Consider the following 15,543-nt stretch of genomic DNA (forward strand, 5'->3'; position numbering starts at 1 on the left):
GCGCGCGCGGCTGCCCGCATACCCAAGGTCACCCAAGTACAACCACCAAGACCAAACAACATCCACGAGAAATCTGGCGGTGAGTATAACGGAAGATTCTCATTCACGTATGCTTAGGTACGCATGTATGGCTAGTAATGCGCTCCTCTTCTGAACTTCCGAATCTATTCGTCTCATAAAGGCAACTGAAAATATGTAAGTTTGACCACTCCAACAATAAACCAAGCGCAAACCCGATGCTAGACACGCCAATGCTGTACGTATACAACAGGGAAAGAGAAAAACACCATAACACGCCCTTCGCGACCATGCGCACGCTCCGTTCCCCCAGACCTTTACGGTCTGTGGCTCGAACGCCGAAACGACCCGTGCTAGTCAATCCCATTTAAACATTACAACGTCTTTTCCCCATACATCGACATCATACCCTTGACACCCCGCTTCTTTTACAAGAACCCCTTGGTGAGACTCGGTGCCCGACTAAGGCTGCTCTTCCGCTTGGGTACAGAAATCATGGAGGCGGTGTCATCATCAACACTAAACCCTGTGCGCCACGCACCGCGGACGCTTCCCATCGCGGACGCCGCCCCCTTTTCGAATCTCAATGCCTTGATGCCTTCGAGCTCACGCTCCAGGCGCATCGACCTCTCCTTCTCCTCGCGGAGTTCCCGTTCAGCACGGCGTGCCTGAAGCTGGTTCTCCGACTCGGACGACTGAAGCTCCTCGATCGTTTGCAGGAGCTTTTCCGCCTTGTCACGCATGCGGGCAACATCGTCTTGCAGCTGTGTGTTCTGCTTGTCCTTGCGGTCGATCTGACCTTGGAGGTCCTTGACGATCCGGTCAACATTTCGAACCGATCGCTGAGACTTGTTCTTCTCATTCTCATGCTCCTCAAGCTGAGACTCAAGCTGAAAGATGTTGTTAGTGACTATGAGAAGTGTCTTATGGTGGGCTATCCTTACCTCTTGGATGCGCTTGTGCAAAAACTTGATATCTTGGCTAGCGCTTGAGTAGCCCTTGGTCTCAAGGTCGACCAACTTGATCTGAATCTCGTTCAAAGACTTCTCCAGGGTGGCCTTAACCTTCTGGAGCTGTGTGCTGGCCTCGCGCTCAACCATGGCCTCCTTTTGCATTTCCGCAGCCAGTGCCTCGGCGCGTCTCATCTTCTCCACTGCAGCAGCAGCAATGTCTTCATGCTGAGCCAGGCTGGACTTCAACTCCAACATTTCCTTGTCCAGGTTGGCGGCGTCGCGGAGTGATGCGCTGTCGCCGTTGGTGAGATCTTCCAGACCAGCCTTGGCTTCCTCAAGGCGAGCCTCGATGCTGCGCTTCTCCCGGACAAGAAGATCTCGCTCAGAAGTGACTTCGTCCACAGAGGCGCGGAGAGACCGAACCTGGGAAAGCAAAGTCACGACCTTGCCTTGGGCCTCGCTGTGGGCGTTGACCGCCTCATCGCGTGACGAGACGACATCAGCCAGAGTTGACTCCAGCCGGGCCTTTTCCTTGGACCAGGTCGAGCTGTTGAGAACTTCGTCGTCCCACTTAGAGCGGAGCTCATCAAGCTCCTCCCGCAAGCGAGCAATCTCGGCTTGCTTGAAGAGTTTCTCCTCGCGGGCCAGATCGAGCTCCTTGGTCAATGTGGCGAACTCGGCCTGGTACTTCTTGCGTGTTTGCTCCATGCTGGTTTCCTTGTCCTCGATATCGTTGGCTCTCTGGTTCCTGTAGTCCTCGAGCTCGTGCTGAAGACGCTTCTTAGCTTGACTTGCGGCATCCAAATCGGTCGAAACGTCCTCGAGCTTCTCTTCGAGCCTCTGGTTCTGGCGTTGAAGGTCCTCAATAGTGGCGTCCATCTTTTCTCTTTCGGACATGACCTCGGCATACGTCTCCTCGGCCTCCTTAGCCTGCGTCTTGGCAAACAATTCCGCTCGGTTGGCCTTCAAAACGGCAATCTCGGCTTGCTCCAGTTTACTGAAATATTCATCTGCACGACTCTTGTATAGGTTCAAGCTGGACCCAACGTCGGCGAGTTTGGAAGTCTGGTTGTCGAGTTGAATCTGCAGATCAGAGAAGTCCTGCAAGAGCTGACTGCGGCTGGCAGCCTCTTGCTCGCGAGCCAGGCTCATTTCCTCGAGTTCGGATGTGGTGTCCCGAAGCTCGACTTCAAGGGCAGCTCGGTCGTGGCGCATCCGTTCGAAATGGTTCTTGACGTCCGAAAGTTCCGAGATGGCATCCCTGTGGCTATGCAGAAGTGAGCGACGCGCCTCCTCTTGGCTGTTGAGCGCGTCCAGGATCTCTTCGTGCGATCGGGTCTGAATATCACGCAGGGACAACTCGCCGGTCCTCACACTCCGCTCCAGAGCCGACACCTTCCTTGCAGAGTCGTCCAGCATGTCGTGCAGGCGGCTGTTGACCTTCTCCAACTTTTGCACTCGAAGAACAGACGAGTTCTCGTCGAATTCCTCCGGGGGCGAGGAACCGCGCTCGATCTGGCTTTGGAGGTGTCGATTTTGCATCTCAGCAATCTGAAGCTGGTTCTGCAACTCCTCAACCTCGGCCTTGAGATCCATGCGGTTGTTGAAGCTCAGGATATCCGCAGTCTTGTCAGAGCGAGCTGAGTCCATATTCTCTGGCTCGAAACGGCGGGTGGGCGTCGACTTGTTCGAGTACTGACGATTCTGCATCTTGGATCGCCTAAAGGTGGGCGAACCATTGAAAGGGGCCTCGTTAGGGCTGATCTCTTCCAGCTTGGGCCTCATAGGAGATTCCATGCGAGAAGAGCGCAGCTCCGCCAACTGGGCCTCGGCATTTGTTCTAGCAGCCGTCTGGACCCGAAGGTTCTGCTGGAGATCCTCGACTTTCCTAACCAGATCGAAGTTCTTGCTAAGCACGCCCTCGTTTGTGCCGTCTGCTTGAGGCGGGACAACAACGTCGGGATCGACCGTCTTGAGGACCTTGAGCATCTGCGCCCTCAGCTCTTGCAATTCCTTCTCCCTACTTTCCATGGTAGTTTGCAGAGTTCGGACAGTGGCCTGAGCCTGTGTACGGAGCTGGCGCTCAGACTCGATGGTGCGATTGGCCTCCGCAAGTTGCGCAGTAGCAGTCGATGCCGTCTTCTCGGCATTCCTCGAAGCCTTAGCTTCTCGGGCCACTTCATGGTTGAGATCCTCCAGGTTGAGCTGCAACTTCTCAGCCTTCTTCTCGAGGCCAGCGATGGTGAATTGAGCTTCGCCAAGCTGTTTGTTCAGCTGAGCATTTTGTTCATCGGCTCGGGCCTTTTCACGTTGCAGACCCAGCACTTGACTTCTTGAAGCTTCGCTGGCTCTTGAACTTGAGCGGGCGATTTCCAGCCCCTTCTGCTGGAGCTTGTTGAGAAGGGCACGATTGTCGTTCTCCGAGGCTTTGAGGCGACCCTTGACAGTGACCAGCTCGCGCTCGAGCCTCTCCTTCTCCTGATCGTTCTTTAGACCAAACTCTCCAGAAGAAAGGATAAGCTTATTGAGATCCTCGACTTGATGATTGAGATTGGCGCACTCGTTGTCGAACCACTTCAACCTCTCCTGAGCAGCCTCGAGATCTTTCCGAAGGCTCTCTTCTCTCTCTCGAGCAGCCCGAGAAGCAGCCCGTTCGCCTTCAATCTCGGCCTGCACGCGAGCTTCCTCGGCTTGAGTCTTGGCGACCCGGAGACGTCTGATCTCCTGTCTCGCTTCGTCGCGTTCCCGTTCGGCGGTGTCGCGGGCTTCCTTGGTTCGACGCAGGTTATCTTGCTGAACGTACAGCTCTTTCTCTATAATGATCTTCGATTCGTTCAGATGATCGTACTCTTCTTGTAAGGCGTTGAACTTGTGCTCGCTCAGTAGGAGGACGTCGTCGCGTGACTGCCTCTCCCTGCTAAGCTCCTTTTGAATATTGAAGAGCTCGTCCTTGAGGTCCTTGATCTGAGCTTCCAAGACTTGGCGGTTCTCGTCTGCCTGGGCATCTTCAGAAAGCCGTGTTTCGAGAAGTTTCTTGGCATCCTCGGCTTCCCTCTCAAGCTGAGACTGTTGTGATTTGATGGCTGTGATCTCGGCCTGGACTTCGCGAAGCTTGGATGCAGCGGTCTCCTTCTCGGAGACGAGAACCTTCTTTTGCTCCTCAAAGGTACGACGCTCCATCTCAAACTTCTTGTTGTCTCCCCGAAGAACGGACAATTCGCTCTCTTTCTTGCGGACAAGATCCTCGTAGTCGGTCGAAGTCTTGGATAGTTCAGAAAGTTGCTGTTGGACCTGGCGGTTCTCGAGAGCCAGTTGGGATTCTCTCGACTTTGACGATTGCAAATCTTTCTGTGCTGTCCGCAATTTGACCTCGAGGTCCTGGTCGATCTGGAGGAGTTTGCTCTCCAAGTCCCGTGCTTTGCGATCCTTGAGACTGAGCTGGCTCTGCAACATCTTGATCTCGTCCTCGAGCAGTCTCTCCTGTTCGCTACGCTCCGATTGCTTCTGCGAAATCTCTTCGATAGAGCGCTCCAGCTCTTCGGTGCGTTCTGAGAGCTCTGACTTCTCCTGCTCTAGCCGTGCGATAAGTAGTGCAGCTTGCTCCAGTTGAGCCCGGTACTTTTCAACGTCGTGCTCAGCCCTCTTCTTGGCTTCTAGTAGGTCGTCAAGTTGGTCCTCCAGCCTCTCTTGGTCTTCTATGGCGCCGGAGAGCTTCTCTTCGAGTTCTGCTTCTCTCACTTGTAGGCGCTTGAAGATCTCTTCCTTGTCCAACGCGAGGGCACGTTCACTTTCCAAGGTCTGTTGAATTCGGACCATCTCGTTGTGTACATTTCGGCGATCCTCTTCCAGCTTGTGGCGATCATCAGATTCTTGTTTCATCTTGTCCTGAAGCTGGCGGATCATTGCGTCCCTCTTCTTGACCTCTGTTGCACTACGAGTAGCGCCCAGGAGTGGCTTCATCTTGCTAACAAGCTGCCACCACGGATTCTCCATCAGGTCGAGGTAGGTGTTGAAGTTTCTCTGGATGATGCGGGTGGCCTCAGTCCGGAACAGCCTCTTGTAAGCGACTCGTCGCTGGATGTAGCCACGTGCAACTGACTGGAATCGAGACATGATTTCGGTGATAAGGGCATCACGCTGTTCTTCCAGTTCGGCTAGCACACCAGCTCGGAAGAAGACCTTCGTAAGGCCCACGCGGTACAAGCTCCTATCTAGGCCAAGCTTCTCAAGCATCATGGCCGCTACAGCTTGACCCTCTTGATAGCCCTTGGGCATGTTTCTGCAAAGCACTTCATAGCGTTGACGGAACTCGGCAAAAGGAAGGCGATTAGGAAAGCCCGTCCGGGCAATGCGGATACCCTCGAGAACACCATTGCACCGCAGCTGATCAAGCACGAGCAGTTTGTTGAACTGCTTGGGCTTCTTCTTGTGGTTGGGCAGAATACAGCGGACGAAGTGAGGATGGGTAGAATGAAGCTGTGCCATCAGACTGTGGAGCTGCTCCTTGTGGCGCTGTGCGACAGTCCGGAACAATCCCTTCTTGACCCGGTTGCGGCTGGCACCTAGATCGTCGTCGACATCGGCGCAGTCGGCGAATAGATCGGCAATGTGCTTGTCAGTAGAGGAAGCAAGGAGGCGAGTGATGTTATCATTCAGCGGATCCTTGTTCTTCTCCAGCCAGCTTTCGGTGGAGTACTCGACTTCCGCCGCATAATGCGTGAGGATAAAGCCTTGGCCGAGTCGAGAAGGGCGATACTTGTTCGATTTCTTGTCCCATAAGGAGTTGAGCTTTTCGGTGAATGACTTGTCTGTGGCCTTGGGCATCACACAGTCTTCGTCCAAGCAAGAGAAGATACCAATGGGGTTGGGTAATTCGATGAGGTCAATCGTGGGCTGAAGGTCGCGTCCAAAGTCTATGAACTGCCATTCAATCTGTTCCCTCGCGTACTCTTCTTGCTCGAGCACAAACATGTGATGGTTGAAGAACTGCTGGAGCTTTTCGTTGGTGTAGTTGATGCAAAGCTGCTCAAAGCTGTTCTCTTCGAAGATTTCGAAACCAGCAATATCCAGGACACCAATGAAGCGCGAGTCGTCGATGCCCATGCCTGTACGATCCAGTTGACGGTTGATGCGAGTCACGAGATTACCGAAACCTCTCTCGTAGATACCCTTGGACAACGCGTCGAGTCCCAGTCGGACCTGCTCGGGAGTTTGAACCTTTTCAACCCATTCACGGCCAGCCTTGACTCTGGGGTGAAGCAGGCCCTGCAGGAATGGCTCGAGCGGAACACCAAGGAGCTTGCAAACCTTGGCTGCCTGTTCCTTGGCATCAGGTGCCAGCCGGGCTTGATCTGCGGCACGACTTTCCTTGACGACAGAGATATTTCCGAGGTGTAGCACGGCGGCGATTGTGCGAATGATTGAGTTCTGGTCCTTGTCTGAGAAGCCCATGACGTTGAAGGCCTCCATCAACGAGTCCCACTCTTCGCGGTCGGAGACGCCGACGATTGTGTCGTGGCCAGCGCGCGTGTAAGCAAAGTCCTCGACATCCAAGCCGTCAAGGAGGAACTCCTGCTTCATCTTCCTGTCTGCGCCCTTGAGAAGCTGGTAGAAGATGTGGTAGTTTCTCTCATGCCCGTTGATCCTCACCACCCTAGACTTCTCCAAGAGGTACCAGTCGATGAAGGCGCCAGAAATGGCACCTGCCTTGTTGAACTCGATCCGGATGAATTTGCCGAATCGTGAAGAGTTATTGTTACGCACCGTCTGAGCATTACCAAAGGCCTCAAGGATAGGGTTGGCTCGGAGGATCTGTTGCGACAGGTTGGACTGCTGAGACTTATTCTTTACGGGGGACTCGGAGTGCGCGACGGCTGCAAGGTACTGGATCACCTTCTTGGTGTTCTCGGTTTTACCAGCACCGGACTCGCCGGTAACAAGAATACTCTGATTCTCGCCTTCGTCTACCAGATTGCGGAAAGCATGGTCGGCCATGGCAAAGATGTGTGGTTTGGTGTCTTCCCTACTCCTCCCCTTGTACATATTGATATATTCGTTTGTGTAGATGGGTAGTGGGCAGTAGGGGTTGACTGTGACCAAGAAGAGGCCGGAATAGGTGTAGATGAGGTCGGCTTGGTATCTCATGTGGAGGTTATGAACGACAGACGCCTCGTTCAGATGGGTCAATTCAGCCATATCGTTTGCCTTGTCGAACTTGGCGGGATTGACCTTGTCGACGCTTTCAGCGTCGACTTCTCGTTGCTAAAAGTTGCATGTCAGCGATCTATGTCATGACGGCACATGACGGTCAGATAAAATCACTCACTGTACCATCGTCACACTGAACGAGTATTTTGTTGCCTCCTGTCTCCTCAACCACCCAACCTCTTACGAAAGCAGCTTGCGGGTCCTTAAGCCACACATAACGTTTTCCGGAGAAGTCGTTCTCGCCCTCGATGCCTTTGACTGTGTCAGAACTACGGCGCATCTCCTCCGTCTTGATGAAGGAAGGCGCAAAGGTCCCGGAACCAGAGCCACTGTTTCTCGAGTCGGAGCGATTGTGACGGAAGTGGCCGGTGCCTGAGAACATGATAGGGGCCGCAGGTGCCGCAGATGCCGCAGGTGCTGCTGCGGGTGCTGCTGAGGCAGTGGAATGGTTTCTGACGTGCGATACGGGCGTGGTAACGGCTGACAGCGGAGACGGTGATGAGAAGACTGCGGATTTCGGCCGGCCGCTGCTAGGACCGGGCGAGGTCCTAGCAAAAGGATTATTCCGTGGTTGCGCCATGATTTGAGGAATAGGAGAAGAAGCAGGGTATCGTCAGAAGAGCGCAGCCCTCAGGGCGGCGTGTCGTATTGGGTTCGTGTCTTTCGTCGCAAAACGTCGCTCATAGAGTACACATTAAGATAGAGGCAAAGCTGACGAAGGGCAACGGAAACGACGAATTTCTGAAAGAAAACAATATGAAAGACGTCGCGGGATCGCAGCCTCTTGGGCGAAATTGCCAGTGACGAAAAGACGAGATCAAGGCAATGTCGGGGAGGCTGGGAAAGTGGAGGATTTACAATCGACGTAAGGATGGATATTGTATTGTTGACTCTGGACTAACAAAGAACAGGGATTCAGGAGTACGGTTGCTCAGGGTACGCCTGAGCAAAGTAAACAATGGAGGGGGCCCATTGGGGGGGCCCCCACGTGACAGACGCCAGCGACAAAGGTGACGCGAGACCGTCTCAAGTCACGCTAGCCGGATGCGAACTAGGGGGAAATGGAGTGTATCCCCACTGATGGCCACGGCCATCCTTGCAGCCTCACGGCCTTGAATTTCCATTTGACTCGGGCCTTCCAGGTAAGGTACTGGTAGGTTGTTTGGACCTGCCTGCCCACGCTGAGCTGCCCTTCCGTGCCTGCCACTTTTGCCCCAGTAATCCCGCCCGAAAAGACTCGAAATTCGAGAACTGCCCGAGAGCCGTCCACCCGCCCCAACCTCCGTCCGTCGCAGTCGCAGTCGCAGTCGCACTTTGCGGCTACTTGAACCTTTCAAAGACATCAACGTTCCAAAGCTCGCTCACAGTCGCATCGTTCTGTGACGCGACGGCTCAATCCAGACAGAGCATTACGAGCTTTTTTTTGCGTCGCTTTCATCCGGCAGATTTCCTCTTTTCCCAAAAAATCAATCCCAATTCGGAGATTCGGATAGCCGCTGCTACGCGCCCACCGCCCACTGCTGACCGCTGTACGGAGTAAGTGCATGACGATTTATTTTTCCGACGAGAGCTTTTTTCGCGCCGTGAAATTCTCCCTCCTGTTGGCGCGAGGCAGAGCAAGTCATTTTCAACATCGCACTTGCCAACCCTGACCTCCCACCAACACCACCCCCGTCTCCCTCTCTCCACCGCGAATGCGAATTGCCATGCTCCTTTCGCCCTTGCCCACCGACTCGGCTCACCCAGATTTTTCCAGCTTGCACCTTCCACATTCTAGCGCACCAAGCTAGAGGCAACCTTCCTCCACATTTGTTGAAAGGACTGGCAATCAGAAGTACCATCGCGACCACATACTTACCCGCCACCACTCCCTGCCTCTTGATTTTGGGCTGAACTCTCTCTTTGAACGTTCGAGTACCTGTACCTCTTTGTCACATTTCACAAGGTAGGAGGTCCAGCAGTCACAGTCGCCGGTACTCGCCATGAACAATTACTACCCTTTCGGGTACCCGCCGTACCCAGGCCAGCCGCCTGCTCAACAGCAGCCGCAGCAGCAGCCCTACTCCTATCCGATTGCGCCGCCTTTCGCTCAATACCCTCAGCACACCGAAAACACCTATGATGGTGTCATGCACTCGCAGACCTCATACGAGCATAATCAAAACATGATTCCTGGCCTTGGCGGCTACGGCCATCTCCCTCAGCTTCCCCAGCTTCCTCAGAGCTTTGGTTGGCAGCAACCCCAGCAGTCGCAGGAGCAGCAGCCACCTCTCCAGCATCACTGGCAGCCCCCGAGAGAGGGTCCCAACCTCATCCCAGCATCGCAGTACTATCACTCCGACCAGACCCCGAAGCCCAAGGCCCCCGTCGCCTCCGGCGCTCTCCCTCCTACCGCGCCGAAGCGATCTACGAAGCAAACCTCCAACGATGCCGAGGAAGGCGAGCTTTCTGACGGCGAACTTGATGACGTGTACGAGCCTCAGGAGATCCTTCCGGAGGCGAGCTCACGCCAGCAACGCCAGAACGTTCCGAATGCCGTAACTGCAAATGCGCGCAATGGCAAGACCAGCGCCGTGTATCCCAATCCCAGCTCCTATGGTGGTTCAAGAGATGGCGGGATGAAGCGTCCTGCAATGGCCGGTGGTGACGGTGCGTATTCCTTATTTTTGAGATGAAGACTTTTGTCGATTTAGAGCTAACACTCAGCAGATCGAGAGCATTCCGGATCATACTCCCCTCATTTGTCTCCTCACGAAGTTCACCCTCGCACAGCGTCCAACAATCAAAACGGCGCTTCCACCTCGCAGCTGCATGCTTCTAGTGGACAGTTCATTCAGCCTCTCGCAACGGGTGCCGGTCCGCAACAAGGCAAGAATGCGGTCGAGGAAGCTCGGCAGAGGGCTCGGTCTGCTATTGGGAACCTCTGGCCTCTGGGTGTCCGCCGCCAGGACTTTGTCGATGAGGGCATTGACAAAACCATTGTCGACAACCTTTTGACTGACTTAAAGCTGGATACCAAGGCGCCCAGTCAGTTCTCCATCCCAGGCCTTTCCACTGCCATGTCCCTGCCCGGGCTCTCGTATGCCTCTGGTCAGTCTGCCTCTCAACAGGCCAGAACGGCAGGTGCAGCGCTGCCCCCGAAGCCCCCGGCTCAGCAACAGTCATCACCTTCAGCAGTAAAGTCGGCTGGAGAAGAGAGAAAGGATCGAATTGCTCGCCTGTTGGCTGCAAAGGGTGCAAAGGCAGCAGCATCTTCATCCACCACCACTGGCGCACAAGCTGGTACGCCGAACGATAAGGAACTCGTCCAACAACAGAAGAAGGATGCTCTGCAGAAATCCCGTGAAGCCCGTGCTCAAAAGGCAGCGGAGCGCAAAGGCTCTTTGCAATCCTCTCAATCAAAGGAACCTTCCCCAGTTGAACCTCCTCGCAGACCTCAATCAGCAATTGCCAACGTGCCGGTTGTGGCGCCTGCTGCAAATCAACTTGCTCAGCCCAACGCCCTGCAACCATCAGCTGATCGTCAGACTGCTCCAGCTTCGGCCATTCCTGGTCTTTTCACATCTGCTCCACAGCCTGCGCCTCTCATCAACCAGCGCAAAAGACCTGTCGCATCCGACTTCGTGGCCAATACTTATACCCATAAACGCCCATTCGGTCATACTCAGCAAGACACTCGGTTTGTCATTGATGTTAGTGACGGGTCCGATGACGAGGATGTTGAGATGGAGATTGGGTCTCCCACAGACGAGCCGTCAAGCACTCAGCAAGACACGCCCTCTGTTAGACCGGCGTCTTTCCGCGACTTTCCACCCCTATCCAACGGTCTCCCTCAACGCCAGCTTTCGAGCCCTGCTCCAAGCAACATAACTACTCCTCAGTCCGGCGCTGTAGGCCAGCCAAAGCAAGCTCATATCGATGTCATGGATAAGCAGATCGAGGCCATGAAGCGCAAGATTGCCTTGGCCGAGGCTCGCGCCAAGCTCAAGGCTGCCATGGGTGATAAGTCGCTTAGCCAGAAGTCGGCGGGCCAGACGCCGGATACTGCTCTTGATTCGGATGGCGGCAAGCCAAGCATGCGCAGAGTCCAGTCAATGGGTGATTCCCATGTATCTGATCCGCCTAACGGCCAGCAGTCGCCCGCGATTGCCGAGCCCAGCAGTTCACTGCGCTTGCCCAAGCCATCGGACAATCGCATGCAAGGAGAATCTAGCCGTTCTCAGAGGCTCCGGACTGTTAGCACTAATCTTCCGCTTCTCGAGAACAGACTTCAGACGAAGAAGAGCAAACTCCGCCTTCTGCAGATTCAAATGTCTCGTCTAGAGCAAGAGATTCAGGAAGAGGAGACTGAGAAGCAGAATTTGACGCAGGAGATGGAACAGCTCGACCAGGACTCGAATGAGTCGTCTGAGCCTCAGAACCAGTTGAAAAGCAACTCAGGTAAGTCCTCATTTTGAAAAAGATTGAATTAGGTTGATTATTAACTAAACAAAGTCGATCCCGTTATCCCTACAACATCCACAGGCCCTCAGTCCGAGATGCCGACTCCTTTGCCTGCTGCCGCAGACGCTGAGCAGAGTTCCAGCAAAGTGGCTGAACAATCTAATGCTGCAAGCGTGCGTCATAGCAAGTCTCCTTCAATGGGTCGCGACAAGGACATTCGCAACACGGCAGATGATGTCGAAAATGCGGTCACTGGTAAAGCCGCAGCGAGCCCTTCGCAAGCCCCACCTTCCACAGAGACCCCCATGCCTGCGCTTCATGAGACTCCCAGCAACCCTGAGACTGTGGGTGATGATGATGAGTCGCAGCCAATCACTAGTGATGATGCCTCCGATGTTGCCATGGCCGAGTCCGATGACTCTAGCTCCTCCGAGCAAGAGCCTGAAGACGACTACGAGCCCGCTGAGAATGTTGTTCCGGCAGCTGCCGCGAAGTCTCCGTCCATCAGCCCAGTCGCAGCAGATAGCGCTGTTTCGCTTGTCAACAGTGACACTGACTCACAGCAAACGAGTGCCAGAGCCTCACAGATTCCCGAGCAGATCTCGTTGGGAGTCAATGAGTCGACCCCTGAGCAGGGTGTCAACGCCGTGAGAGAAGTACAATTCATTTTGCGCCAAGGAAGCGCTTCGGTTACTAACTTGGTTGCTAGGTCCCGCTTGCTACACAGAGCACTGATGAGGCATCATCGTCTGGAGAACGCTTCACCCCTTACGAGAGTCCACTGCAGTATTTCCGTGCTTACCGATACCATCCCAAGTTTGCTGAAACCGTCCCTGGCGGGCTTCGGTCCCTCACCTACAGCAACAGGATTGATCCGAACCTACCCATCTGTCCAGACCAGCTAGCCAGCCGGGACTGCCCTCGGGGTGCTGACTGCATCTTCCAGCATTTCGAGTCCATGAAGCTGCCGGGTAGGTCGCCTTCACCCCGCAAGGACTAATAACCACGTTGCGTGTCCTCGAGGCATGTCGGGCGCTGACGGTCGCTCCTCCGCGCTTTAGACGACCAGATTCTCCTCCAGTTGGGTGGCACGACCCTTGAAGGACCCGAGAAGACGCAGTTCAACGATGGCTTGCGCAAATTGTTGCAAGAGATGAGATCCCAGAACATCAAGGACTTCCCCAGCATTGCAAAGGGCATAGTCGATTACCGCAACCGCTTCAATGGCGACCCGTCAAAGATCTTGCCTCTTGGCAATGTTTCGATCTGAATGGCGGAAGAGACACGAGCTTAATGAAGCTTCGTTTGTATCTCCCCATGTCCACATCGATTGGACTCTTTGAGTATTGGCTCATTTCCTTCCCTTTCCTTTGGCATCAGAAGATTTTGTTTCCTTCCCTTGGTCTTTAAACACATACCCACCGCATACCTCTCAGCAGAGGCCCTTTTGGCCAGCTGAAATGAGTCTTGGGCGGCGTTTGCGAGATACCCCCTCCTTGCGTTATTTTCAGAAATGATTCGGCCTGAGGCAATCAGGAGTGAGGCACAGGTACAATGGAAAACGGCAAGTAGGCAAGAAAAAAAAATAGTGTTGGAAAAGAGTGGTTGAGATCACTCCCATGTTTTGAGTTGAGACTACTGAGGTTTAGCAAAGCCTTTGAGTTGCTTGCTATCACCTCGAAAGAGCTGTTCAGGTGGCCCGAACTGGGTCGTACGTATTCAAATCAAACTCCATTGTCTTCATCTCTTGCTCAGATGGCTACTTTATGTGATGATGATGCGCTGATATGTCATTGTTGAGAACACAACAAAAAGGGACTTTGCTTCGGTACGTGAAGTACAACTAGATTTTATTTCTAACCGAAATACAGTCGTGTTCAAGCTACGTACTGACGACCCCAAACTCTGCATGCCACTTCTAATTGAACCCTTCATTAAACTCTCGTACCCCGCCCAAAAAGCCACCTACTCCCAGCTATGTAGGTAGTATTTACTACCAAGACAGGTTGAACAGAAGAAGAGAGAGGAAGAAAAGAAAGAAGGAAAAAAGAGCAAGGAGAGAAAAGAAGAAAGGAGAAGCGAAGAATCGTAAGAGAGAAGAAGAAGGAAACCATCCATCCATGATACTGAGCTTTTCCAGCAAAAGAAAACAGAAGCGATAAAAGGGGTAAGCAGTCGGTCTATACTACTGACGCTTGAAGCATGGGGGAAGCGTCTGGAACAGTATTACATGCTTACATGCTTTTTGAGAGAAAAGATACAAGGGCATTTGGAAAACTTGGCAAAGGCCCAACCCATTAAGCAGTCTCGATGGAGCTCCCATTGCTCTTTTCATATGAATCAAAGTTGACCAACCTCGGTCCCGAAATGATCCTCCTACGCCTGTTTGGCACGCCAGCAGTACGATCAGCCGGCGGCTTAAACAACTGCGAACCACACAGCGCAGGATGAAAGAAATTCAACCCCACGACGGAAACGACAATCATGACGCCCTCAAACGCGATGAAAAGATCCTGGCGCGCCATCAGGGGGCCCGTCCACCCGCCGCTGAGCTCAATGACGCGAAAGACGCAGCGGATGAAGATGCAAACGGTGGACACCACGAGGGCGCCCAGGAACCCCTTGAAGCGCGAGGAGCGGCGGAGGCGGACCATGTCCGGGTGGTTGTCGAGGGCGCAGGAGAGGTTGGGGAGGTGGGCGTGGCGGGAGGCGCGGTAGGTGCGCAGGGCGAAGTCGGCGGCGACGAGCATGAAGGCGAACATGGTGAAGACTTGGAAGGCGAGGCCTGCGATCATGACGGCGTCGCCTTTTGCGGTGGGGAGGTCGCGTTTGGAGGCGACGGAGGCGAGGGCGCCGCCTACGGCTTGGAGGGCGAGGGAGATTAGGTCGCAGGGGATGAACTGGGTTTGTTAGCTTCCTCTCTCTCTCTCTCTCTCAGTGTCTTGATAAAGAGAGTTCCTTACGATCCTGGTGTACCATTTCGGCGGGATCCTCGAGTTCTTGGGCCCAAACGCTGTGACGATCCGCCGCAGACAGAGATAGATGCCCGCGGCGAGGAACGCCGGACCGACAGTCAAACAGCAAACCTGCACCAAGAAAGGATTCTCGTTCCACTGGTTCTTCCAGCTGAAGATGCGTCCCGAGTATCCAATCATCTCGGACACGATCCCCAGCATCATGGCGACGCTAAACAGGTTCGCCCGGCGCGTGCGGTACATGGTATACGCGAACCCGCAAAACGACAGGAAAAACAGGACGAGAAAGACGACGTTTGCAGCCAAGGAGACGCGGTACGAGTAGAAGGAGATGACGCCTTCCTGGCAGTACTCGAGGTCGGGCTTGAGGAAGCAGAAGGCGGGGAGCCAGGGTGCAAAGTCGATTTTGAGCTGTTTGATGACGGCTTCGGGAGGGGGGTTTTCTACGCTGTAGCCCGTGGAGGCGAAGATGTGGTTCAGGATGCGGTCTGGGTCGATGGTTGAGGGGTCTTTGTGGGCGTCTTGGACGATTTTCATCATTTTGTCGTAGTCCATCTTGGGCTGGGGTTGGCCGCGGTGCTCGCGGTGTGTGATGAACGGGGAGATGGATGAGGTGGATGGACAAGGAGGGGGAATGGGAAAGGGGCAATGGGCCGGAGGGGGCTTCAATGTCTTTTCAATGGCAGAATAAGGCAAGGGGAATGATGGCAAAACTCTCCGAGAGAGAAAGCACATCGAGAAAGAAGAGGGAAAGAGCCGGGAGGTATGATATACCTCCAACCCCTCAGGGTAGACGGGACCAAAATTATTCGTGGGGAGACAGAAATCATGATTGAGCTCATCTTGGGAGCAATTGACCTCGTAGTTAGGTCAAGGGCAACATTGCACTTGATACGGGGTAAACGCTCCCCGTTCAATGTCCTCATCACTTCTACCCGGCTCATCCC

At 54.1% G+C, this 15,543-nt stretch overlaps 4 protein-coding genes across 4 annotated transcripts; 1 reads left to right on the top strand and 3 right to left on the bottom strand.

Moving 5' to 3' along the window:
* Positions 1–446: 446 nt before the first annotated feature.
* On the bottom strand, positions 447–7,758 carry CLUP02_08558 (uncharacterized protein; the record flags this gene model as incomplete). The annotated part of the gene is made up of 2 exons (XM_049287546.1): positions 447–7,232; positions 7,297–7,758. The coding sequence occupies 2 exons, from the start codon at positions 7,756–7,758 to the stop codon at positions 447–449; spliced, it is 7,248 nt and encodes a 2,415-aa protein (XP_049144689.1).
* A 50-nt stretch (positions 7,759–7,808) lies between these two features.
* CLUP02_08559 (uncharacterized protein) lies at positions 7,809–9,019 on the bottom strand (the record flags this gene model as incomplete). The annotated part of the gene is made up of 7 exons (XM_049287547.1): positions 7,809–8,075; positions 8,176–8,214; positions 8,287–8,508; positions 8,544–8,569; positions 8,704–8,776; positions 8,839–8,915; positions 8,986–9,019. 7 exons carry the CDS (start codon positions 9,017–9,019, stop codon positions 7,809–7,811), a joined length of 738 nt encoding a protein of 245 aa, XP_049144690.1.
* A 141-nt stretch (positions 9,020–9,160) lies between these two features.
* On the top strand, positions 9,161–12,891 carry CLUP02_08560 (uncharacterized protein; the record flags this gene model as incomplete). Its single annotated transcript, XM_049287548.1, has 5 exons — positions 9,161–9,827; positions 9,888–11,618; positions 11,703–12,268; positions 12,331–12,592; positions 12,683–12,891. The coding sequence occupies 5 exons, from the start codon at positions 9,161–9,163 to the stop codon at positions 12,889–12,891; spliced, it is 3,435 nt and encodes a 1,144-aa protein (XP_049144691.1).
* A 1,027-nt stretch (positions 12,892–13,918) lies between these two features.
* Positions 13,919–15,151, bottom strand: CLUP02_08561 (RTA1 like protein; the record flags this gene model as incomplete). Its single annotated transcript, XM_049287549.1, has 2 exons — positions 13,919–14,521; positions 14,585–15,151. The coding sequence occupies 2 exons, from the start codon at positions 15,149–15,151 to the stop codon at positions 13,919–13,921; spliced, it is 1,170 nt and encodes a 389-aa protein (XP_049144692.1).
* Positions 15,152–15,543: the final 392 nt, after the last annotated feature.

Source organism: Colletotrichum lupini, chromosome 4 (genome assembly GCF_023278565.1).
Source record: "Colletotrichum lupini chromosome 4, complete sequence".
Classification (NCBI taxonomy): domain Eukaryota; kingdom Fungi; phylum Ascomycota; class Sordariomycetes; order Glomerellales; family Glomerellaceae; genus Colletotrichum; species Colletotrichum lupini.